The sequence below is a fragment of the Petaurus breviceps genome, unplaced genomic scaffold (genome assembly GCF_028583685.1).
Source record: "Petaurus breviceps papuanus isolate PSGF00001 unplaced genomic scaffold, PetGlider_PUasm1.0 185, whole genome shotgun sequence".
NCBI classification, from domain to species: Eukaryota; Metazoa; Chordata; class Mammalia; order Diprotodontia; family Petauridae; genus Petaurus; species Petaurus breviceps.
The window spans coordinates 12344217-12368072 of NW_027185797.1; the positions used below are offsets into that span (position 1 = coordinate 12344217).

At 42.2% G+C, this 23856-nt stretch overlaps 1 protein-coding gene across 1 annotated transcript in view; it reads left to right on the plus strand.

The window, feature by feature from the left end:
* KAT2B (lysine acetyltransferase 2B) overlaps positions 1–23856 on the plus strand; it is a 113935-nt gene that overhangs the window by 67904 nt on the left and 22175 nt on the right. The window contains exons 7-11 of the mRNA XM_069088464.1: positions 6331–6437; positions 11861–11986; positions 16870–17006; positions 20849–21057; positions 22502–22628. Of these exons, the coding sequence (XP_068944565.1) occupies positions 6331–6437; positions 11861–11986; positions 16870–17006; positions 20849–21057; positions 22502–22628 (706 nt within the window). The remainder of the gene's footprint in view (positions 1–6330; positions 6438–11860; positions 11987–16869; positions 17007–20848; positions 21058–22501; positions 22629–23856) is intronic.

The following is a 23856-nucleotide window of genomic DNA, read 5'->3' on the forward strand; positions in this document are numbered from 1 at the left end:
GGTGTGGGTGCTAAGTGTCTGAGGCCAGAACTGAACTCGGGTCCTCCTGATTCTGGAGCCCTGCGCTATACTCACTGTGCCTCCTAGCTGCCCCACAGGTGTAGTTTTTAACTGGACGTTGGTCAGGATCCTCCCCTTCACTTAGAATATATCACTTCCTCATCATATCACTTTGGCTACATGATAATAACTCAGATTTCTATAAGCATGTTAAGTTTCTCAAGGCTCATAGGACCCATTGCTTTCATACTAGAATGGACATTTGGAGGCCATAGAGTCCAACCCCCTCACTTTACAGAGGAGTGGTCTGAGGACTTGACCAGAGTCACATAGCTAGTAATATCCAAGATAGGATTTTGAACCTAGTTCTTGCTGGCTTCAGATACACTGCTGTATTCACTCCACCATCCTACCTCAAGCTATCTTTGATCTTTATGAGAGATCTCAAAGTCATTGATCCTCAGAATATGCTATTGATTATTTATCCCATTTTAGAATTGAGCCAACTGAGGTCCCACAATCACGTCTGTGCTCTTTCCAAGATATTGCACTCTGTTTCTGTTCTTAAGCTTTCCTTGAATGGAGAGGTACCCCATCCCTCCATTCCCATGACAATATTTCTGCAGCTGGGGGCAGAGAGCTGCAAGTGAGACAAAGGGACCAAAGCTTACAGGGACACAGCCAAGGAGTCCTGGAGGGGAAAGGGAGCAAAATTTGTCCAGCAATGGGAGAGAGAGCAGTACAGAAGAGGAGACTTTATAGGTGTCTGGGGGGGAGATTTTCTTTTCAGTACACTTTATTGACACTTTTGATTTTGTACATCTCTGTTAATGCTCCATTTCTCCCTACTACTGCCACTGAATTTCCTCTGTAATCAAGAAAACTAGTTAAGTAAAATTGACTGACTAAAAGATTCCATCTGACAGATTGTACTACCCATAAGCTCCCAAATCTCTACTGAAAAATAAGCATGAAGGGGCTGGACCAGATGCCCTCTCCGCTTCCTTCCAGTTCTAAATCTGTGAACCTGTGTGTGTTTCATTATCTACTCTCTGGGCTAAAGATTAGTGATGGCAGCGTAATGTTCTCATTGTCTCTGCTCATTCTGCTTATGTTGCCCTGTGTCCGTTCATACAGATCTTCCTGAGTTCCTTTGGATCTTTCAAATTTGTCATTTCTTAGGGTATGATAATATCCCTTACTTTTGGCAGTCGATAAATCAGTGAGGCATTGATTAAGCAGCCACTGTGTGTTAACTACTCTGCCAGATGCTGCACATGCAAAGATGAGAATGAAGTGGCTGCCCTCAAGGGGCTTATGTTCTCTTCGTAGACCAAAATTTCCCACTTGTATTCCCCAATTCTTCTAAGCAGCTTTTCACAGCATTTTGTAGTTTCAGGCAAAATTATCGACCCTACACCAAGCAGCACAACTTCCTGTTTCAGTGGTATTCAGAGAGAAAGTTGACCTGCCTTCCAAAGCAACACTTCTTCCCTGAAAATCCATTTGGTCTCTTTCAGATATTGGCTAATTACAGTGTCCTATTGCGCCAGCACAAGGGTCTGGCAGCCTTAGATTGGAGAGCTAAAAAGCTGCTAACCCTTTCTGTTTCTGATTTTATTACTAATAGCAGGGTCAAACTACCACCCACTTCTCCTTTTATATACCTTTTCAATGAATATAACAACATTGAAGGTTTTTAGGGGAATTGATGTCGACTGATCTGGCAAGCAATTTCTGTTTACTGATTGTTATAGTGTGGGTGCATGCTCAGAATGTATCAGAAGAGGAGATATGCTTCTACCACATCATGAAATCATCGTTATTCTTGGCTCTTCTTTGGTGATTTGGAATTTCTCCCTTTTTTAGGCTCTTTTAAAATTAATTCTTTTTTATTGTAGACTTTAGCAACCATCAAAACCCCCAATATTTATTTCCTTCCTTCCTTCTTCCCTTCCCCCATTGGAAGTGGTCAGATTTCAGTGATTTTCCCAGGGTCACATAGCTAATAATTATATGAGGCCGGAACCCCAATATTTCAAAAAAGACTGAGGACACTTGCATAAGAGACTGAACTTCTGTGACAGTTTATTTTTAAAGAACACAACAGACGTGTATATGTATATATGTAGACGTAAACACATATGCTAGTTATTTTGAAAGAATAATATACACATGTATGTAAGTACATATTTGTATAAAGTTTATATATGAGTATATACATATTTCCCTTCGACTTTTATTTTCAAGACACAGTTAAAAAACTTTTATTTTTAAAAAAATGTAATTTTTTTAACTTAGCAGAAATCTATTTTTTTTATCTTTCACAACTCCCCATTTTGGGGAAAAGAGGAAAGAAAAACAAAACACTTGTAATAAATTTGCCTAGTTAGACAAAATAAATTCCCTTGTTGCACATTCAAGAAATGGTTCTTTTTTTAAAAAAAAATTAACTTGTTTTTTTACTTTTAGTTTACAACATTGAGTTTCAAATTTCCAACCCTCCCCCCCCCCCCCCCAGCATGCAGTCAAATATAGGATCTACATATGCCTTCACATTAAACATTAGTTAGGTTGTAAAGAAGAATTATAACCAATGGAGTGAACAATGGGAAAGAGGAAACAAAATGAAACAAGAAAAAGAAAGAGAGCAGGTAGTTTGCTTCCATCTGCATTCAGTCTCTGTAATTCTTTCTCTGGATGTGGACAGATTTTTCCTTCGTGAGTCTTTTCGAGTTGTCTTATAACCTTACCTTGCTGAGAGGAATCCAGTCTATCAAGATTAGTCATCACACATACACTGTGTCTGTAATTGCGTACAAATTTCTCCTGATTCTGCTTTTCTCACTCGACATCAGTTTATATAAGTCTTTCCAGGTTATTATGAAGTCTGTCTGCTCCTCATTTCTTTTTTTTTTTAAGCAATCAGGGTTAAGTAACTTGCTCAAGGTTACACGGCCAGTTATTTCTGGGTGTGGTGCTGAGTATCTGAGCCCGGATTTGATCCCCAGCTCATCCCGACACTGGAGCCGGAGCTCTTACTCACTGAGCCACCTGGCCGCCCCTGCTCCTCATTTCTTATAGCACAATAGCATTGCATTACATTCATATACCACAGCTTGTTCAGCCATTCCCCAATTGATGGGCATCCCCTTGATTTCCAATTCTTTGCCACCACAAAAAGAGCTGCTATGAATATTTTCGTACATCCGGGTCCTCCTCCCACTTCTATGATCTCTTTGGGATAAACCCTAGAAGTGGTATTGCTGGGTCAAAGGTTATGAAATTATTTATAGCCTTTTGGGCATAGTTCCAAATTGTTTTTCAGAATGGTTGGATAAATTCACAACTCCACCAACAATTCATTAGTGTTCCAATTTTTCCACATCTTCTCCAGCATTTATCATTTTCCTGTTTGGTCATCTTAGCCAGTCTGGCTGGTGAGATGTGGTACCTTGGAGTTGTTTTCATTTGCATTTCTCTAATCAGTAGTAATTTAGAGCATTTTTTCATATGCCTATAGATATCTTTAATTTCTTCCTCTGAAAACTGCCTGTTCATATCCTTTGACCATTTATCAATTGGCGAATGACTTGTATTTTTATACATTTGGCTCAATTCTTTGTATATTTTACAAATGAGGCCTTTATCAGAGACATAGGTTGCAAAAATTCTTTCCCCATTTTCTACTTCCCTCTTAATCTTGGTTACATTGGCTTTATTTGTACAGAAACTTTTCAATTTAATGTAATCAAAATTATCCATTTTGCATTTTATAATGTTCTCTACCTCTTGTTTCATCATAAAATCTTCCCTTCTCCATAAATCTGACAGATAAACTAAAGAAATCATTCTTTTAAAAAAAATCACACTTTCTTCTCCCATGAGAATGTCCTTATATCATGAGTTTCCAAAGAGGTTTTAAAGGTATTGGAAAAGAGGAAGAAGCATACATATACACATGCCAAATATACGGACTTTGGGCTTCCCCTTGCCTTCCAGGTAAGCAGTTGTGGCTTATGCCGGGGTCAACGGGGAACTCCATCCAGGATGCTCATGTTGCTGTAGCAAATTCAAGATGCTAGTTTAGGAACCTCTTGAGTTTTGCAGCCACTTCTCTGCCTTCTGCCCCAGCAACTGCTGTCAGTATTTACACACTGGAAAGGAAAACAACATGTTTGCTGCTGCTGTTGTTAGTTGTGTCCAACTCTTCATGACCCCATTTTGGGTTTTCTTGGTAGAGATACTCCCGTGGTTTGCCACTCCAGATCAATTTACAATTGAGGAAACCTAGGCAAACAAGGTTATGTGACTTGCCCAGGGTCACACGCAAGTAAGTGGCTGAAGCTAGATTTGAACTCAGAAAGGTGACTCTTCCAGACTCCAGGTCCTGCCCTAATACAACATGAATTGATGATAACTCAATGGAATTAAGTTGGTTTCTACCATAGGTGAGCTAAATTTGGGTGTATGTCACTTCAGTCACTCTCCACCTTCCTATCTGAGTACTCCAGAAGAACCTGTTGAATGTTAGCCTACTTGTTGGAGAGCTCAGAAGTAGAATTTACCATCATTACTATTAAGGCAGATAAGTGTCTTTTTTTTTTCTTCTAATGCCAATAAATGCTTTCTTATTTTTATTTTTTTTGCTTTTTGTAGGGGCAATTGGGGTTGAGTGACTTGCCCAAGGTCACATGGCTAGTAAGTGTTAAATGTCTGAGGTCAAATTTGAACTCAGGTCCTCCTGACTCCAGGGCCAGTGCTCTATTCACCACGCCACCCATATGGGTGCTTTAAAAAAAAATGTAGTTTACTCAGTGTCAGAATCCTCAAATCTCAGCTCTGCCACTTGGTAGATGTTGTGATCTCAGGCAAATCACTAATCTCAGCCTCATTTTCATCATCTGTAAAATGGTATAATAATGCCTATGTTTTCTGTGTTGACAAGGATCAAATGAGATGATACAGCCAAGGCCCTTTATAAACAAACATGTTTAGTCCAGAAACAAAGGTGTGAGCACTTGTGTGACAATTTTTATTTGTTGAAGGAGAAGGTTTCTTGGGGGAGATGGAGACTTTGTGTGGGTATGTGATTATACTTTTTTTTTGTTAAAAAGACATCAATAAAACTTTGTAAAAATCATCCTGATAGGCTTCAGACTAGCAATTGTAGAGGAGCTTGAGTGCCAAGATTAGGATTTTGAGTGCAAATACAGCTGTAGCATCACTGAATGGAAGTAGTGTGTGTGTCACACATCAGTAAAATTGACAAAAGGCAGTAAAATCAAGCTGGCCAATGAATGTGGTTCTTAGCCCGGTCTGTGACTCACTAGGGATCTGGGAAGGACCTCTTGTTATATCACGGATTGGTAAGTAACCCTGCTTGACAGTCACCATTTGACAGTACACGCAACATTTGGCAGAATCCCCTCGAGTTGAGATGAATTTTTTTTTGTAGTTTTTGTTGTTCTCTTTTGTTCATTGCCTAAATTTCCTCCTAGATTACTTCCTCGTGTTCCTTCCCAATGATCTATTCCGCATAACAATTTTAAAAACAATAATAAGGGGAACATGAACAAGTAGAAACATCTCGACAATATATGCATTGTTTCTCCCCTGTGCTCAGATTTTGTTGTTTTATGGTTTTTCTTTCCATTTACTTTGTTGGCATCGTATACATCGTTTTCTTGCCTCTACTGACTTTACTCAGTTCATGTAATTCTTTGCATGGCTCTCTGTATTGGTCACGTTCATTTCTTACAGCTTAGCCATATTCCATTAAATTGTATGCTGTAGTTTATTTATCCATGGGTCATTGTGTATTGGCATTTTATTTACTTTAATTGCATAATTCCAAACTGCTTTCTAGAATAATCGTATTCATTGGTAACTCCCCCAGTAATGCCTCTAACATAGATGATGACCATCTTTTTTCATCTTGAAGCAATTACATTTCATCATTTATTCTCTTGGACCATGATTCATCGTTATACATAATCAGAGTTAGAATTCCTTTCAGCATTATTCCATTTACATTATTATTGTAGCTTTTATATATGTTCTCCTCTTGGTTCTGTTTACTTGTGTCAGTTTATACATACTTTCCAGTGCTCCTCAGAGTTCCTCATATTCACCATTCCTTAGGGAGCATTAGTTTCCACCACATGGATACACCATTATTTGTTCCCTCCCCAATCAATGGGACACCTTTTTTTCTAGGTTTCTGTCACCACAAAGCTTACTGTGCCTCCTAAAGGTGTCTTCAAAGGGTGATTTGATTCATCTTTGAAGAAATTAATCTTTAATGTTATCTCTTTTGTGTGTATGTAGGTTTCTCTCCATGTTAGAAGAAGAAGTCTATAGCCAGAGCTCACCTATCTGGGATCCAGACTTTCTGGCTGCCTCTTCTCACACTGGTCAGCTAGGAATCCAAACAGGTAATGTGCATTTAGCACAGAGTGGAGAACCACCAGAAAAAGAATGCAGTCATGTCACTTGTTACCATTAATGGTGCATTGATTTGTGTCATTCATTTAGAAAACTGAAGACCAGAAGTATTTTTTTTTAAAGCAATTGGAGTTAAGTAACTTGCCCAAGGTTACACCGGCCAGTTCTTTTTTGTATGGGCATTAAGTATCTGAGCCTGGAACGGATCCCGGGTCCTCCCGACTCTGGGGCCAGCTCTCTTACTCACTGCGCCACTTAGCCACCCCAACCAGAAGTATTTTAAAAGAAGAAAACCAAGCCCATCATCCATCAGTGCAAATATAAACCATGCAAGCGTAGAAATTTTGGTTCTAAAGACTTCGGTATATAAATATATCCAGCCTAAGCAACAAATTAGGGTCTTTGGTCTGATCACGAAAGAGCCTGTCATGAAGCACATAGGACAGCTCTTTCTGGGATCAGTCACACAAGCTTTCTTGTGGAGTCTTCTTTTCACTTATTTTTATTTTTCAAATGACAAGCATTCCCCCCCCCCCCCCCCCCCCATTTTCCCTGGCCCCCAAAAGGGAAAAAAAAAACCCTTTTAATAAAAATTTGTAGTCGAGGACACTGATGCCCATATTGGCCAGGTTCATAAATGTATGATCACTTAGCATATTCAGTCTAATCCTACTCTGTCAGGAAGTCAGGAGCACTCTTACTCCTTGGGTTGCTGGAATAATGGTGAATCTCTGAATCAAACAGAGTTCTTAAGTCTTTCAAAACTCCTTTTTATGGTATCATTCTCATGGCAGCTAACTGGTGCAGTAGAAAGAGCGCTAGACCTGGAGCCAGGAAGACCTGAGTTCAAATCTAGTCTTAGACACTGACCAACTGTGTTACCCCGGACAGGTCAATTAACTACTGTCTACCTCAGTTTCCTCCTTAAGGATAATAGTACCTATTTCCCAGGGTTGTTGTGAGTATCAAATGAGATAGTATTTGTAAAGTGCTTTGCAAACCTATACAAATTATTATATAAATGATAATTGTTATTATCGCGGACTCTTAATTCATGGAGTCCACTTCGTGGATGTAAGATGCTCATTGTCCTGAATATAGTAAAGTCCTAGGTCTAGGGAACACATTCTGTGGTCCTTGGGTGTAATTAGTGGTTAGGCCACCTAGCCCTTTGCTCTGTGCCTGGCATTGGTAGCATACCCTCCCATTTTGGTGTCCTTTTCCTGGTGTGTTTGAAAGAGAAATGGGAATGTATGGATGCATTGCTACCTGTGTGATTTGGGGTACATCACTTGGCTAGCTAATCTGGTCCTCAATTTCCTCATTGGGACAGTGAACCAGTTGACTTTGATGTCCTACCACATTTGAGCCTGGCAAAGGACCTGAGTCTTTTAAATGTTGGGATTATTTATTCCCTCAGTGATAAATCTTACAGCATTAGTTTCTGATTCTTGTAATAAAGAAAAACAAGAAAATTTCAGTTAACCAGGATGGTTAATCAGAAAACCCTTTTTTTGTTCCACTTCCTTTGGATTACAATTGCTTGGTGTTTCTAAAATTCATCAGCACAAATTTTTTGCCTTAGAATTTGGAATGTGATTTAGTGTTTCTTTCTGACTTAGGATCTTGCCCCAGGCACATAGCAGGTATTTAATATAAATAAGTGATTTTTGATGAATTAATTGATAGCAGTATTCCAGGGGCAGTTGGAGCCCAAGGCTGAATATACACTGATTCTAAGCTATTCTGTGGAAAATTTTTAGTTAAATGTCCATTAACCATGACTTATTTTCTTGTCATTGGCTTCTTTCCCAAAAATTAAAGCCAAAAAATTCAATTAATTGAGGTGTCCAACTAGCTGGTTAATTTGGATTTTACTGTCATTATAAATCAAAGAAAGAAATCATCATATTTTATATTTTTATAACATGTCTAGGGTTGACCAAACTCTATAATCATTATATAATTTGAACATCACAGTGGAGCCATAGGACTTTTGTGTGTGTGTGTGTGGGGGGGGGGAGGCGGTTCAAAGGTAAAAATACTTTTGTGTTGATTCTGACCCTGTAATTACTAAGTGAGTGCAAGGCATTATGAAAGATCTCTCCAGAGTTTCAGGCTGGGTCTGGGTTATGGCTTGGTCTCTACACCCACTGCAAAGTTCTGCTCACATCATAATCTGGGGCAGCCACTTATGGTCACATGTTCTATACTTTCTCCATCCTTCCCTCCTTGGGTTAACCCAGCAGAAGAGATTAGGACTATTAATACCATCTTGTGAATTATAGGATCTTAGAATCACAGGCTTAGAGCTGGAAGATTCTTTGTTGGTCATCTAGTCTAAGTGAGGATGGGGGCCATTTTAGAGTCTCTCTTCTTCTCGGGCTGGATTTTTTTTTTTAACCTGAACTACATAGAAGTTAAAAACCCACAATATTCTTTACTGCTGACTCAAGACTCTTAAAAAGAAATGTTTATCCCCAGATCCAAATAAATAAAGTCATATTTGTTTGGGAACTGACCCAACTTTTATGCTTTGGGGAAATTACTTTTTATGCAAGTTAAGGCCTTAAAAAAAAATTCAGCAAAGCGTCCCCAGAGAATTGACCCAAAGTACTTCACTGGGCATGGTTCCTCCATCCTCCCCCAAGAAGTAAATAGGAAGTGATGGAGAAGGGCATAAGGTGGCCTCTTGTTCCAGAAGGCCAAGAAATAAAAAATCCAGTATTGCTGACACGCCCCAGTTAACCTTGACATTCCTCCCAGTGCAACTTTTATGGCTGCACTTTTGTTCATTTGGGAAGTTTTTCTGTTAGTAAGGATTTAAATACCTACTATGTGCCAGGCACTATGGTAAGCACCATCTTTCTGATCCCATGTGGGATTGAGGTCAGAGGACTGAGGCTGGAATCCTGGATCTGAGATCTGTTGCTTCACCTGTGTGATGATGTCATGGACGCCCTTTCTGAGTCTCATTTTCCACATGTATCAAATAAAATGGGTTGGTATGTTCTGTGTGTGTGGGCGAGGGGGGTGTAGTGAGGGTGAACGGCAACTTCCAGCTCTGAATCTTTGACTGTATGTCCCAAACCAACATATTTTTTGATTAACTGAGATCTGGAGCTGTATCTAGCAATGTAATCTTAACCCTGCACTCCTGGTCCAAAGCATTTTATGACCTTGATTTTTTTTTTAATGGCATTATCATTAATGCTGTTAAAAGCAACTGAGGACAGTGTTACAATTTGGAATCAAGAAGACCTGAGTTCAAATTCTGCCTCAGATACTTAATTAGCTCTGTGAGTCTTGGAAAATCACTTAACCTCTCAGACTTATTTTCTCATCTGTGAAATGGGAATAACAATAATAATACCACCAATTTCACAGAGTTGTTGTAAAGATTAAATATGTAAAGAACTTTGAAAACCTTACGGTGCTATATAAATGCTAGTTATTAATAGCATTGTGGTCATCATCACCCTTTCTTTGATCTAGGCTAGAAGACTAGGGGCACAGCAGTCATTGAGAATGAAAGACAGCCATCTGTGAGTCGTAGTTAGCTGCCCTCCTGGGGACTCAACTGGCCAGTTCCAGTTGAGCAGTGCAGTTTCCCTCCCTCCCTCCTTCCTTCCTTCCTTCCTTCCTTCCTCCCTTCCTCCCTTCCTCCCTTCCTCCCTTCCTCCCTTCCTCCCTCCCTCCCTCCTTTCCTCCTTTCTTCTTTCCCTCACTCCTCCTTCCCCTCCTTTTCTTCTTCTTCTCCCTCTATCCACATAAGGAATCATACCCTTACCTTTGGTACTCAGCCCAAAGATGTATTAATTTTAATTGCTGAAATCTCGTAAAAATATATTGGGGCTTAGGGGCTGTATTTCTTTTTTTAGGGATCATGCCTTAAATCTAAGTCACTCTGGCTCTCAGGTAATTGACCAACGATGGCTCAGAGTGGGTAAAAGTAGCAATTGTTTCTGTTCTGACCAGAAAACTTGAGAGTCTTCTCTTCTAGATTGATTTTTTTTAATAGGCGAAAGAGACCATTTTTTGCCTCTTTTCTTACCTAGCCTTAATCACTGAATGGGCACCGCCTCAGTCAAACTGAAACCTATTAAAATTTTACCTTAAAAAAAGCCAAGGTCTCCTGCTGCTGCATCCAGGGCCATCTCCAGTCATCCTGACTTATATCTTGCCACTAGACCCAGATGGCTCTAAAGGAGAGAGTGGAACTGGTGACTTGCACAGCCCTCCCTCACTTAAATCCAATTCACTTGCAAGTCATGACATTACCTTCCTGATGTTATGGACTTCGAGAACGAAGGCCCTCCTAGTCCAACCATTTCCCTTTTCCAGGGTCTAGGGAATGTAGGTGTCTTGCCCCAGGAACACACACTGGAGTAGGCCTAGATTGCCAGCGATGGCTGCTCTCATTAATCTGAATATTTGAGTGGTTGGGAACATCCCAGTCCTTTGATGAGCCCTGGTAATAGTTACTTCTACAGAATTGAATACTTGGCATTTACAGAAGTACCAGCTTTAAGGGGCTCTTCAGATGGCATTGTTCTTAGGATGGATTAGTAGATGTCTTGCTGTGGTTTGGGTTCGTTTCTTTTCATCCTGTGGCTTTCCCCATCAACTTGGATAATTGCCTGCTGCTTCAATTATTAACTCACTTGACTTGTTAGAGGACAAATCCTCTGGTGACTTCTCTCTGTGCTGTATTGTGTTTCCAGCTTCCTTCTAAGAATTCCTGTTTTCCACTCTTCCCTACATGAGCTCAAGTCGCAAGAGATTAAGCCAGCAGTGTAATACTGGAAAGTCCCTTAACCTTCCCAAGACTCAGTTTCCTCATTTTAAAAATGGGTATAATAATATCATAGAACATTCCTCACAGGATGGTTGTGAGGCTCAAATAAGGGGATATATGTAAAGAACCTTAAATGCTTTAAAGGACAATACAAATATTAGTTATTAGTACCTTGATGATTATTTAAAATATAACTTTGATACTGGAGGGACATTTTATTCATTAATTTCAAAGAGAAATAGTGATACACAAAACATGTATGTATACACATATATAAACATGGGTATGCACATATGTGTAGGTATCACATGCTACATGCATATGTGCATATACTGTAGAGACCCATGAAGGGCCAGCTAGGTGGTACAGTGGGTAGAACACTGTCTCTGAAGTCAGGGAGACCTGAGTTCAAATGTGGCCTCAGAGGCTTGACCTTCACTGTGTGACCCTGGGCAAATCACTTAATCCTAATTGCCTCCAAAGTAAAAAAGAAAAGAGACCTATGAAACTAGAGGGATTGCCATTTTACCTTGGGTACGAGAGGCCTGTGAACATACGGACTTCAATTAGCATCAGTGAACTCTCACTTGACCTTTTTCTTTTCTTCTTTTGCAGTCATCAACCCCCCTCCTGTGGCCAGGACTGTGTCATACAATGGGAGCCCTTCCTCTCTGGAGCAGCCAATTGGAGGAAGCATGAGTCCTGCCTGCAAAGTCTCTTCTGGACTTGAAGGAAACCGAGGTAATCCAGAAGAGGGAGGGTGAGCTGATGGATTTTGGATTATTACTTTCCTGTCACTTGGATGACCTAGGTAGTCTTCTTTGGTTTTTAAATACAAATCATGATGTTCAGGGTCTTGGTGGCCACTGACAGAGCAACCCTAGGGTCGGAGGAAAATGGACCTTTTAGTCCTGGAGTTTTACAGTGGTGGAAATGAGAAAGGGTCGACCACATACAGGGCACTGCACTGGTGTCTGGGCTGGGAGTCAGAAGACTTAGGTTCTCCCATGTGAGACTATTTGCAAGTCACTTTCATTTCTTGGCCTCGGTTATCTCATCTCTAAAATGAAGGCTTTGGACTTAAAGGTTCCCAAGGTCCCTCCCCCCCACCCCAGTCTAAATCCTGGGATCCTATCGACTTTTTGGTTGTTTTCTATTGAGTCTAACTCTTTATGACTCCATTTGGGGTTTTCTTGGCAAAGATACTGGAGTGGTTTGCCATTTCCTTCTCCAGCTCATTTTACAGATAAGGAAACTAAGGCAAACAGGGTGAAGTAACTTGCCCCAGGTCACACTGGTAGTGTCTAAGGCCAGATTTGAACTCAGGTCTTCCTGACTCTAAGTTCAGCACCAGAAGCACCTACTGTGTGTGGAGCCCGGTTTGACAAGAGAAGGTGAAATAGAAAGATGAAGGTACTGTCTTTGCGCCCCTTAAGGAGCTAGCAGGTCAAACAGGGGAGACAAAATGTGCAGATCAGCGTAATGTGAAGTAAAATGCAGTAAGTGCTTAGGAGACTTATGGGAGGGGGTGTGATGAGTTCCGAGGATGGGGCCATTAGGGATGCCAGCTCTGGCAGGAGGTGCCATCTGAGCTGGGCCTTGAAGCAGGGCTAGGGAATGGGAGGTGGAGAACATTGCAAGTAGGAGGAAATAACGTGAAAGAAGCCACTTATATGAAAAATTGGAGCTGTGTTAGTGATGAATGGTGAGCAGCCCAGTTTGACTAGACAGTGGGGTTTTTTTTTTTGCTTAGTAAGGAAAAAACTGTCAAAAATCTAGGAGAAGCTGGTGGGTGCTGACCAGCAGAAGGAGGAGCCCTCCTCCCCAGGGCGAAGTAGGACGGGGACACTGGGGGATATGAGCATGGGGGCAGGAGACACGAAGCCAGCAGTGGTAGCAGAAGATGTCAGAAGAAATTCTCTTCCTGTGGGCAGCCTTCAGCTCTGAATCCCAGGCAGAGGCTGCCTTTTTGTCCTTGTTTTCAAAGCTTTCGAGTGTCACTAGGATCTTAGCACTAAGAGGAAGACTCTTCTGTTGGGCATTTCACGTGCCTCCACCCATCTCCAGGCCGATCTGCCCCCTCCCTCTCACCCCTTCTCCCGCTCTTTGCCTCAGGCTTGGAATGTTCTTGGTCCTTATCGGTCTCTTGGGAGCCCTGGCTCTAGGCTCAGATACCACCTGGGACAAGTGACCTTTTCTGATCCCTCCAGTTGCTAGCACTTTCACCCTCACCCTCAGAAACCACACATTTTGTAGCATTTTGTTTCCCTCCCCCAATAAATTATGACTTCTTTAAAGGCAGGGAGTGGTAAATTTTTGTCTTTGCATCCCCAGGGCCTGACAAGTAGACTGAGTTAAGCAGAGTAAAGGCCTGATATTAGAAGTTAATATCAAAAGATATGTTTTCTCATAAGATGCTTTATTTCAGCATAGCTTTTGAACTTAAGTGGGATCAGAATGCTCCTTGTTCCCACTTAGTGAAGGAATCTGGGGGGACCAATGAATGTCTGTTCCTTCTCCCCTTTTCTTCCTCCTTGTCCCTACTCTTCAGACCCTGTGTTTTGATGATGGCACCACCAGGAGCTTCTTTCATTCAGAGTCATCCTGGGCCCTTATTTTTCTTCATGGCCTTTTGCCTGGAAGGAGTGAACTGCTCTGTGTTTGTTCCTCTAAAGGCCTGGGTCTGTGTGGCAGGAAGGTTCTTCTGTTTGAGCCCAAACAGCCTCAGGGGAGACTGAGGTTGGAACTGGCCCTGCCCTCTTGGCAGGGATATCGCCTGACTCCTTGACTGAGCTTTGCAAACTGCAACTGTAGATCGACTTCCTCTGCTTACCTGCTTCTGTTTAGTGATGGACTGTTTTTTTTTTAATTAGGAAGTTATTCAGCAAATATAAAACATTTCAACATACAACAAACAAAAAAGGATTATCTACAATCCTTTGAATTTCCTTTACAGTTTTAAAAAATATTTATTTTGAATTTTATAAGGTAGTAACAAAATTGTCCTGCTGTAGTTTGTACTACCTTCTGAATGCCCTTTTTAAAAGTTTTATTAATCTTCTTCTTCCCCTCCTCTTCTCTTTCCTCCTCTCCCCTCTTTCTTCTTGCTTTCTACCTTTTCTTCCTCCTCCTTCCTTTTCCCCTTTCCCTCCAAATACTGGTTCATTTATGTAGTTTTTTAAATTAATTTTTCCCAATGAACAAAAAATCTATTTTTCCCTTTCTCCATGGGGGGGAAGAAACTCCTTGTAACAATTATACATGATCAGGCATATTTGTTTATCTACACCCTGAGTCCCTCACCTCTCTTTCAGGAGCTGGGTGGTATGTGTCATCAGTGATCCTCCTGAATTATGGCTGGTCATTGCATTGATTGGCATTTCTAAGTTTTTCAAAGCTTTATCATATTGTTACTATTGTTCTCCCCACTCTGCTCACTTCACTTTGCACCGTTCATACACATTTTCGTAGGTTTTTCTGAAGCCGTTCCTTTCATCATTTCTTATAGTACAATAGCAATACAATGCATTCTTGTATCATAATTTGTAAAGCCATTCCTTAATTGATGGGCACTTGTTTGCCATTATATCAGATTGGCAAATTTGACCAAAAAAGAAAGTGACTTATCTTAGCAAGGTTAATGAACTTTGGTAAAACTGTGATTTGGACTCTAGACCTATGACCTTAATAAGATCAAGAACAGGGCAGCTAAGTGGTGAAGTGAATGTTCTGGTAAGTACTTGGAACTCTGCTCCAAAAGCTGCATCCTCTCTAACCCGATCTCACCAAAACTAGGTCTACACTGCAATGAGGAACCATATGCTCCTATGTATTTTAAAAATGTCTTATTCATGTGCTACCTGCCTCTAATTAACCTTTCTCCCCTCCAGTTCCAAATGGAAAGACCCTCATTTGACAAATTAGGAAATAGTTAAGAAAGGACTGAGCCAAGATGAAAAATGGCAAACTAATCAGATAATCTGAGTTGTGTTGGCCCCTGGTGAGAAGGTCAGTGTGTAGCAGTGTGCCCTGGGGAGGGTGAGTCCCACCCTTGTTCTAGATGCTAAATAAGGATTTCAATGTTCCTTTGTATAAACAGTAAATAGAAACACAATCCTCAAAGCTCCAAAACCTTGTCCAGAAAGTAGAGTCAGTGACTTCTTCTGCAACTTACTTTTAAGTGGTCTCTGTCTTGAATTCCTTTTTAAAAAGTAGATTTTGATCGAGCTTTGTTTTTTCCATTTCCTGGGTTCCCTTGTGTCCCTCCCTCATCCTCTTCCTTCTTTTACCAGAGAGACATCCTTTATTATTTATTTTCTAACCTAGAATGGGAAGGAGAGAAGAGTGGGGAAACACTTTCCTTGTTGGAACTCATTTGTTAGAAGTTTTCCCAATTTAAACCCCAAAGTGGATTTAATTTTCTTGTTTTGCATTATGTTTTCCATTTTGTCCCCTCTTTGCAGTTGAACATTTTATTAATTTTTATTAAGGATCAGAATGGTATAGTGGATAGGAGGTAGGACTTGAAGTAAGGGAAATATGGATTCTGATGTTGCCTCTGACACTAAGGGGATCCCTGTAGTACCGTGGAAAAGACACTGGATTTGGCAATAGAGAATCCAGTTACAGTCTCATCTCTGATACTGCTGATGTGACCTTGGATCAGTCACAGTGTCTTATCTGTAAAATGAGTACAGTAGACTAGGCAATCCTTAAGGTTCCTTCCATCTGCGAATCTGTGATCTTGTATTCTTGTTGTCATATCACATAACATCCCCGAGCCTCCGTTTCTTCATCTATAAAATGAGAAAAATGATAGTACCTGTCCAATATGGCTGTTGTATAAGGCGCAATGTGTGTACCTCTCACAATGTGTGTGAAACCGTTTACAGACTTCAGCAGGCTGTGTGAATGAATATAAGGTGTAATATTGTTTTTAGACAGTCTGTTGCTTTGTTACTCCCTCAAGCTATTTTCCTTGTACTTGGGGTCAGGAAGACCAAAGTTCAAATCCTGCCTAGGACACTTCTTTGATCTATGACCCTGGTTAGGTCATTTATCTTCTTTGGGCCTCAGTTTCCCTGTCTGTAAAAAGAAGTTGGACTTTATGACCTCCAAGGTCACTTTTGTCTCTAGATCTATGATCATAAGATCAAGAACAGGTTGGCTAGGTGGTACAGTGAATAGAGCACTGGCCTTGGAGTCAGGAGGACCTGAGTTCAAATCTGGCCTCATACACTTAACACACTTACTAGCCATATAACTTTGGGCAAGTCCCTAACCTCAATTGCCCTCCAAAAAAAAGCCGAAAAAAAAAATCAAGAACATTTCCTCGTCCCACAAAAGGACAGACCTTGAAAGGGGGTGAAATCCAAACTTGTGAGTTCTGCTCCTTTTCTGGCAGGTCTTCCCAGCTGGGGGGAGGAAGGAAAGGGAGATGAGGCAGGAAGCTGGCTGAGGAAGAGGTGGCCAAAAAGGATAGGAATAGTTTCTCTGCTTTTCAGTAAGTGGCTTATCCCTGTCCTCTATTATTCTGGGTCACAGAGAATTACCTGGAGATATTTCTGCAGTCTGATTGTGTTTAAAACATGAGCTGTCTTACATGTTGGCATTTGTTCTTGTAGGAGAGAAGAGAAAAATGAATGACCTTCATTCCTTGGAGGAGGCCAAGAGACCCAGAGTGGTCGGGGATATTCCCATTGAGTTGATCAATGAGGTCATGTCCACCATTACAGACCCTGCTGCAATGCTGGGCCCAGAGGTGAGGATGAGTGGATCAGGGAGCACGGGCGGGCCCCACGGGCTCCCATCTTACCTCCCGTGGAGCTCCATGAGGCTGACTTTGAGAGATTAATGTGCCGTGATGCTGGAGGTTGATTGCAGGCAGGAGAAGAGTTATTTGGCCTGTCCCTCTCACAAATGGAAACTTCATTTGACACGATGAATATATAATCACAGCAAAACGGTGATGAATCTCCTTTTCAGGGACTCTGACAGTTGCTGAAGATAAGGAAATACTTAGAGCAAAGACAGCTCCGCATTTATTTTTCAGAAGAACTTTCTCTCCCTCTCCCTTTTTCCTTCTTCCTCTCTCTCCCTCTCCCTTTTTCTTTCTTCCTCTCTCCCCCTCTCCTCCTCCCTTTCTCTGTCTCTTCTCTTTCCCATTCCTTTCTCCCCCTCCCTCCTTCCTTCTCCTTCCCCCTCCTTCTTTCTCTGTCTCCTTCCATCCCCCTCCCCCCCTCCACCTCCTTCTCTCAGCTCAGTTCACCAGTGGATTACTAAATACGTTAGATTTGTCATTTTCTCAGGTAATCACTTAAAAAATGTGAGCATGAGAAAGACCTGCCTCAGAACATCACATTGATAAGTGTGCAGAATGGTTTCATGTCACCAGTGCACCCTTTCCACATTTCTCAGTGAGACTCTGCATATTGCCATGCTGTCCTTCAGAGTGAGGTCGAATGCCGAGGACCAAGCGCTGGGTGTGAAGGTGATCATAGCTCACATCAGTATGTAGCACATTTACACACACACACACACACACACACACACACACACACACACACACACAGACATCATGTATATGAAATGGATCATATTTTCTGTAACTCACTCATCTGGTTGACCAAGTTTTGCAGAATGCTTTACATGTATTATTTCATCAATGTCCACAACATCCCTGTTAGGTAACCGCTATGATTATCCCTTATTTATAGATGAGGAAACCGAGTCTCAGAGAGGTTATGTCACTTGCCAAGGCAAAGTAAAGCAACCAGCATTTCCTGAGCATATTTCCTATGTGCCATTCACTTTGCTAAGCTCTAGAGTTACAGATATGGGCAAAAGACAGTTTCGGCCCTCAAGGAGCTTTGGAGAGATGATAACATGTTGAAAAGTAGGCAAAGGAGGGAAGAATCCACTGAGGGGAGAAGAGAGGGATAGGGAAAATGTCAAAGAAGTCCAGAAAGTCAGAAGCAGAGCCCGGAGTGCAATAATGATTGACTAGCCTGCCCCCCCCCCCTCCCCAGGAGAAAGTCTCCAGTGGGAAAAAGGGGCCTCCGTGTTGCAGGGATGTTCCAAGCCTGAGGCACCAAGGGTCGGAGGCAAACTCAGAGGGGAGTGTGTGACTTACAACATGTCAGATTTGAATCCAGGTCACAAGATTCCCACTCCAGTGCAGTATCTCTTCCTCTGTGCTGCTGGGCTGTGAGCACGGGTCTGATGGTGGTTTGGTCATTGGGCAAACCAGTTTATATTTTTACTCCACCAGTAAGATGGTGTCAGTTAGTTTTAAGTCCCTGCCTCTTGGGATGGCTGTCAGGTTGAACTGAGATATGTATATAAAAAGCTTTGTCCAAATTCTAGCTGCTACTAGTAGATCGGCCAGGCTGTTAAGCATGTAAATTTGGGAGGGAGGAGAATGAAATTAAACCCCATTGCCAATTGGATAAAACTGAATTCATGGAATATTTATGAATTACCCAATGTTCCTGGCAGTGTACTTGGCAGGAGGTGGGGAGAAGTCAAAGATAACAAGTGAAATCCTGCCATCTGGGAGTTTATATTCTATTCAGAACAAAACATTGTGTAGCCTGAAGTTGAGATTCAAATTATACACAAGATCAGTGTGTGTGTGTGGGGGGAGGGGGCGGAATAGAAGTAACAGAAATAGAAAGTTCACTGATAGAAAGCAATCTAAAGGAGAACAGAGCCCTGATGGCTGCTGGGGTCTGGAAAGGTCTTGTGTTGAAGGCTGTACCTGAGATGACCTTTGAAAGGAAAAAGGGAATCTAGAAGGCTGGGAGAGGAGAGGAAGCAGATGGGCAAAGGACCAGAGGTGGCAGACAGCTGGCCAGGTCTGGGGAACAATGAACAGGCCACGCTGACTGGTGGAGAGAGCCCATGCAGGGCAGTGATTGGCAGCAGAGCTGCGCAGAGGTGGGGACGAGATGAAAGAGGGCTTCACAGGTCACACCATGGATTTGATATTTCATCCTTCAGGCAGCAGGGAGCCACTGAAGGTTTCATTACCAAAGTAATTACCAAAGGGGTACTGGATACTCAGACCTAGCTTTCCCACTGAACTTGCGGTCCCTAGATGAGGAGAGTTGTTTTACTCTGTTTAGTCATTGCTTGGCAGAATGAAAAGGTTACACTGATTGACCACAAGGTTTCCTTTTGATTCTAGCCACCTGTGATTCTATTGGTGAGCATTGTGGGCATTGTCGATTGGTCATGTCTGACTCTTCATGGCTCCATTTATGGTTTTCTTGGCAGAGACACTGGAGTGGTTTGCCATTTCCTAACCGAAACAAACTGGGTTAAGTGACTTGCCCAGGGTCACACAGCTAGTAAGTGCTTCAGTCTGGCCTTGAATGCAGATCCTCCTGACTTCAGAGCAGGCCACCTGGTACAGTGAATAGAGCACCAGGGTCTGTAAAATGATCCAAAGAAGGAAATGGTGAACCACCCCAGTGTCTTTTCCAAACAAACCCCAAACTGGGTCACAAAGAGTTGGACACAATACAACAACAAGAAGGGGCACAGACACAAGGTGGGCTCTCCTTTATTTTGGAAGTTCTTATGGGGGCACTGCTCTGTGGGTTCTTTCCTAGCTTCCCATTTGTACCATTAGTCTGGATCTCCAGGGGTCTGAAAAGAAAATGAATAAGGAGTCATAGAGTCACTGGTCTAGAGCAGAAAATGTTCTGTGTCTTCCCATGCAGTCTTCTAATTTTGCAGATGAGGAAACTGAGGCCCAGGGATGTTAGATGGTTTGACTAAGGCATTGCAACATTGGATACAAAATCTGAGCCCTGATCTCTGCCTCCAGAGCCAGGCCTTTTTCTACAACCACACGCTGGATCCTATGTGTGTGTAGCTTGTCCACATTTGCAGAAGATCCCCACTGTTTTTGAGCCCAGTGTTTAGCAGCCCCCACACTAGGCCCAGTTCGATGTTGTCAGGCTAGGAAATAGTGCCTCACAAAAGGAAAATTCCAGAGTAGCAAGATGAAAGCAACAGCCAGTGTTGGCTGTGGGAGCAGTTGGGACTCATGAGCCCAAAGAGCTTGTGAAGATTGGCTCGTGCTAGCTCTTTCCATCTGGAGAGCCAGGATTGTGCTTTCCAAGCAGGAGCACAGTGTGGTAGATCAGGTCGTGTCATCCTTGTTTTATAGATGAGGAAACAGTCGGACAGTTTCTTTACTTATCCAGGGCCACCCAACTAGCTCGTAAGCCGAGCTGTGACTAGAAAGGAAATCTCGTGGTTCAGAGTTTTGTGTTTGTTCCTTTGCACCTTAAGGTATGGAACAATTACCAGGACATCCCCAGCATCTCGGTTAGTGACCACAGGAAAGCTGGGCTGCGAGTAAAACAGGAACCCAATAAGATCATCTCCAAGTCACTCTCAAAACCTAAGCGTCTTCTTTTCTTGGGTAAAAGCTAATAAAGAAACACCAGTGTCTTTTAGGGTGTCTTCCTACAAACTCCTGGTCTGGAATCCAGCAGATCAGAGAAGAGAAGCTTGAATCTGATGACCTGATGTTACAGCTTTTGTCATCTCTCTCCCCCTCCACTCTTTCCTTCTTGCCCCTGGTCTTAGACCAACTTCCTCTCAGCACATTCGGCCCGGGACGAAGCCGCCAGGCTAGAAGAGCGCCGGGGAGTGATTGAATTCCACGTGGTTGGCAACTCTCTGCATCAGAAGCCCAACAAAAAGATCATGATGTGGCTGGTTGGCTTACAGAACGTCTTCTCTCATCAGCTCCCTAGAATGCCCAAAGAGTATATCACGCGTCTGGTCTTTGACCCGTAAGTGTGTGTGTGTGTGGGGGAGGGGGGGGGGGGGGGGGGATGTGCGCTTGAGCTCGGAATGTGTTCAGATCTGCTCATCTGACGAATCGTCTGAGAGGCAGATTTAGACTTGTCTGTGAGTCGAGTGAGCACAGAGTGGTGGAGGGCCTTGATTTGTGAGGGGCTGGGATTCAAGCAAAGGTCTGTCTAGGGCAGCACTTCTGAAACTGGGTTGTGATGCCGTATGGAGTCACAGAAAAATTTGTCAACAGTAAAAGCTTTCTGAGCACACAACAACTGAAAATTAATTAGATGTCAAATGCATCATGAATCTGAGCTGTTTCTGGCAACACTTGCCCATGCAGCCTTGGTTCTAAACACAAAACATGTGCGCTTTGTACTGCACGGGTCCTCAGGCCACGCCGACACCAATTATAGAAAAGGCCACGAATGGAAGAAGTTGAAGAAGCCCTGTTCTAGGATATTGTAGAGGGTGTGGGTTGGAATATATCAGAGTTTGTTAACAAGGTGTTTGTTCACTTAAAAAAAGTTTTGGCAATTGAATTTCAATGTAATTGCTTTTTTTTGGTAATCTGATGTATTTTATGCATTTAAAAATATCCTTGTAAGGATTCCACAGACTTTAGCAGTATGCCAGAGGGATTTGTGACCCCCCAAAAGGTTAAGCCATATATAACATGGACCATGAGGTCCCTTTTAGTCCTGGATTCTGTGAAGAGACTAGTAAGAGAAAGCCTTAGTCTTAAGATACTTTAGTATCAATAATGAGAAATTTGTTTAATTTTAAAACTTGGTCCCATGTATGAAACTGAAATACTTTCCAAGTCATCAACGCTAGTCCTTACTGGGCAGCAGGATGGTACTGTCTCTTTGTTTAGGCCAAGTTCTACCCTCAGATTTCTTCAGCACCTTAAAAATCTGTGGGTGACAACATTCAAAGGTTCAAAATTGAACAAATTTCTCCTAACCGATACTGAAATATCGGAAGACTGCAGCTCACTCTCACTAATCCCTTTGCTCTTCATGGACTGTCAGAGCTGAAAGGAACCTTAGTCATTCTTTTCAAGACCTGAGTTGGGGACGAATCACCCTGAAGTTAGGCTCTCCTGTTCCTTGGGTTTCAAACCGACAGCCCATTCTCTGGCTCATACTCAAAGCCTTTTCAGCTTGTTAGGGCACGTTAGTGCCAGCTCTCTCTTGGCATAGTCTTTGAGAACCGAAGGTTAGCTGAGTGCCCTGATGAAGTAGATCACAAGAGAATCTGGGTAAAATGGAGATCTGCATTGACAGGGGCTTCGGAACGTAATTTCTGCTGAAACCACAAGATCTAGACATCCGGTATATTTCCCCTGTTTTCTTCTTGGTCAGTTAATGATAAATGTCTCAAATATATTGTCCTTTACAATATAATTAAAATTTGGACATAATCTGATTCTTTCAGTAAGCACAAGACCCTTGCTCTGATTAAAGATGGCCGTGTGATCGGTGGGATTTGTTTCCGGATGTTCCCATCACAAGGATTCACAGAGATTGTCTTCTGTGCCGTAACTTCCAACGAGCAAGTCAAGGTAAGGCCCTGCCTTAGAACCAACACAGAGATGTGCAGGAGTGTCTGTAGGCCTTATCCAGTAGAGGACCCAAGTTGGATTTGGGAGTCCCTGAAAGAAGTCGTGCATTACTGCTGTGGTTTTATTTCTCACACAAGAAGTTAGTGTGGTTCATTGAGCCTTCTATGTCTAGAGAGAGGAAATTTGTCATGGCATTGGGCATGAGGTCTCATCATTCTAGAAGCTCCCTCCTGTGCCTTGGGGTTGCAACTAGGATAAACCCTACCCTTGTCCATTCCGCCCCATTGTGAATTGTGGTTGTTACTATGAATGCGTTCCAGCAAGCAACAGATGGGATCATCAACTTTTGGGCATCTCAGAAAAGGGCAGAGTAGATGATCCGGAAGGGTGGCAGATCCCAGAATGATTTGCTTGTCTTTGGTACTTCTTGACCTTATTTTGATACTGACTTCCAACTATCTCTGATAGTGGTAGTTTGTACAGTTGTGTGCGTGTCTTGAGAACGCTCCAGTCAGACCCTTTTTTAGAGTTCTTCCTTTTCTTAATTGTGTTTTTAGTTGGTGTTCTAATCAGGAAGGGGCAGCGTAAGAGAGTGGATCAAGCCAGGGACTTGGAATGAGGAATCCCTCCTCCGACTCTGTGTGATCCTGGACAGGTCACTTAATTTGTGTGTGACTTGGTTTACTCATCTGTAAGATGGAGATAATAATAGCACTTATCTCATTTATGTTAAGATCCAATGAATAATGTAAAGTGCTTTGCAAAACGTAAAGGGCTATGTAAATGCTTCTTATTATAATAATTATTACTAATAATCCAGATGAGGAACATAATAGTAAATACTAAATACTTCACTGAAGGCAGGAGGTCACATCTTGGTTTTGTCCTTCATGAAGAAGGAGCCCAAGGAAAATTATTCTTAGGAGATACAAAGAAAATAATATTCTAAGTACATATTTTCTGGGCCATTCTGTCAGTGATTCAGCAAGCATCTATCAGGCTCTTTCTGTAGGCCAGGAACAGTGCTAAGCCCTGGGCATACAAATACAAAGAATGATGCAGCCCTTGCTTTCATGAAGCTAACGTTTTTAAAAACTGAGTAAGAGGGGCGGCCAGGTGGCTCAGCGAGTAAGAGCACCGGCTCCAGTGTCGGGATGACCTGGGGGTCGAATCTGGGCTCAGATACTTAGCACCACACCCAGAAATAACTGGCCGTGTAACCTTGAGC